Raw genomic sequence first — 732 nt, 5'->3', positions numbered from 1 at the left:
TAATATGAATACATTGAAAGGTGCAGATAATAAGAAAACTGATTAGGAAAAAAAAACTGTTAAACATTGCAGCATTTACTTTATTAATTAAATGGGTCTCTAGTGTTTACTTCAGTGCTGAAAATTATGCATTTTGTCAATATTTGCGCTAAGTAACATCCCATGATAACGGTGACCAATCAGCTGAAATCTATTAATGTTTAACCCCAAGCTAATATAAGCGTTAAATGACCCTCGATGCAGATATGGTTATAGAAGTGGCTTGACTCGGCTAGGTGCACATTCAGTTATTGAGCATTTTTGACAGGCCAGGTGTTTGTTGTAGTTTTTTGTTTAGGTAGCAGGCAATGCCTAATATCACCATGACGATGAGGGAGAGGAGTCCCACAGCAATTCCCAGGCCAATGGAGATGCTTGTAACTTCATTTACTTGTGCAGAAGCAATCGCTGAAAATTATAAAAAAGGAGGGATTAATAATGATCATTATTTTCTACATATTCATTGCTGGTAGGTACACATTATGTACACATGACTAGTGGAATTCCCCTGCAATTCTGTGATGAAACATCACCGTACAGTTTGGATAAAGTCCTAAAGGGTCCATGATGACAGCAGGCTGTTCCTAGGCCTAATTACTGATTAAAAACAAATAGCCAAAGCATTTGTCAGCCAACTGCTTTATATGGGCACACTGTCTCACACAAAGACTCAATTGTGAAGATAACTGTGCT

General features: G+C 37.6%; 1 protein-coding gene across 1 annotated transcript in view; it reads left to right on the top strand.

The window, feature by feature from the left end:
- The first annotated feature begins 362 nt into the window (after positions 1-362).
- The window catches only part of LOC121302615 (contactin-5-like), a 21,000-nt gene continuing 20,630 nt past the window's right edge, over positions 363-732 (top strand). The window contains exon 1 of the mRNA XM_041232618.1: positions 363-416. Coding sequence (XP_041088552.1) covers positions 363-416 — 54 coding nt within the window. The remainder of the gene's footprint in view (positions 417-732) is intronic.

This window comes from Polyodon spathula, chromosome 30 (assembly GCF_017654505.1).
Source record: "Polyodon spathula isolate WHYD16114869_AA chromosome 30, ASM1765450v1, whole genome shotgun sequence".
NCBI classification, from domain to species: domain Eukaryota; kingdom Metazoa; phylum Chordata; class Actinopteri; order Acipenseriformes; family Polyodontidae; genus Polyodon; species Polyodon spathula.
This window is presented reverse-complemented; position numbering and strand designations above follow the sequence as displayed.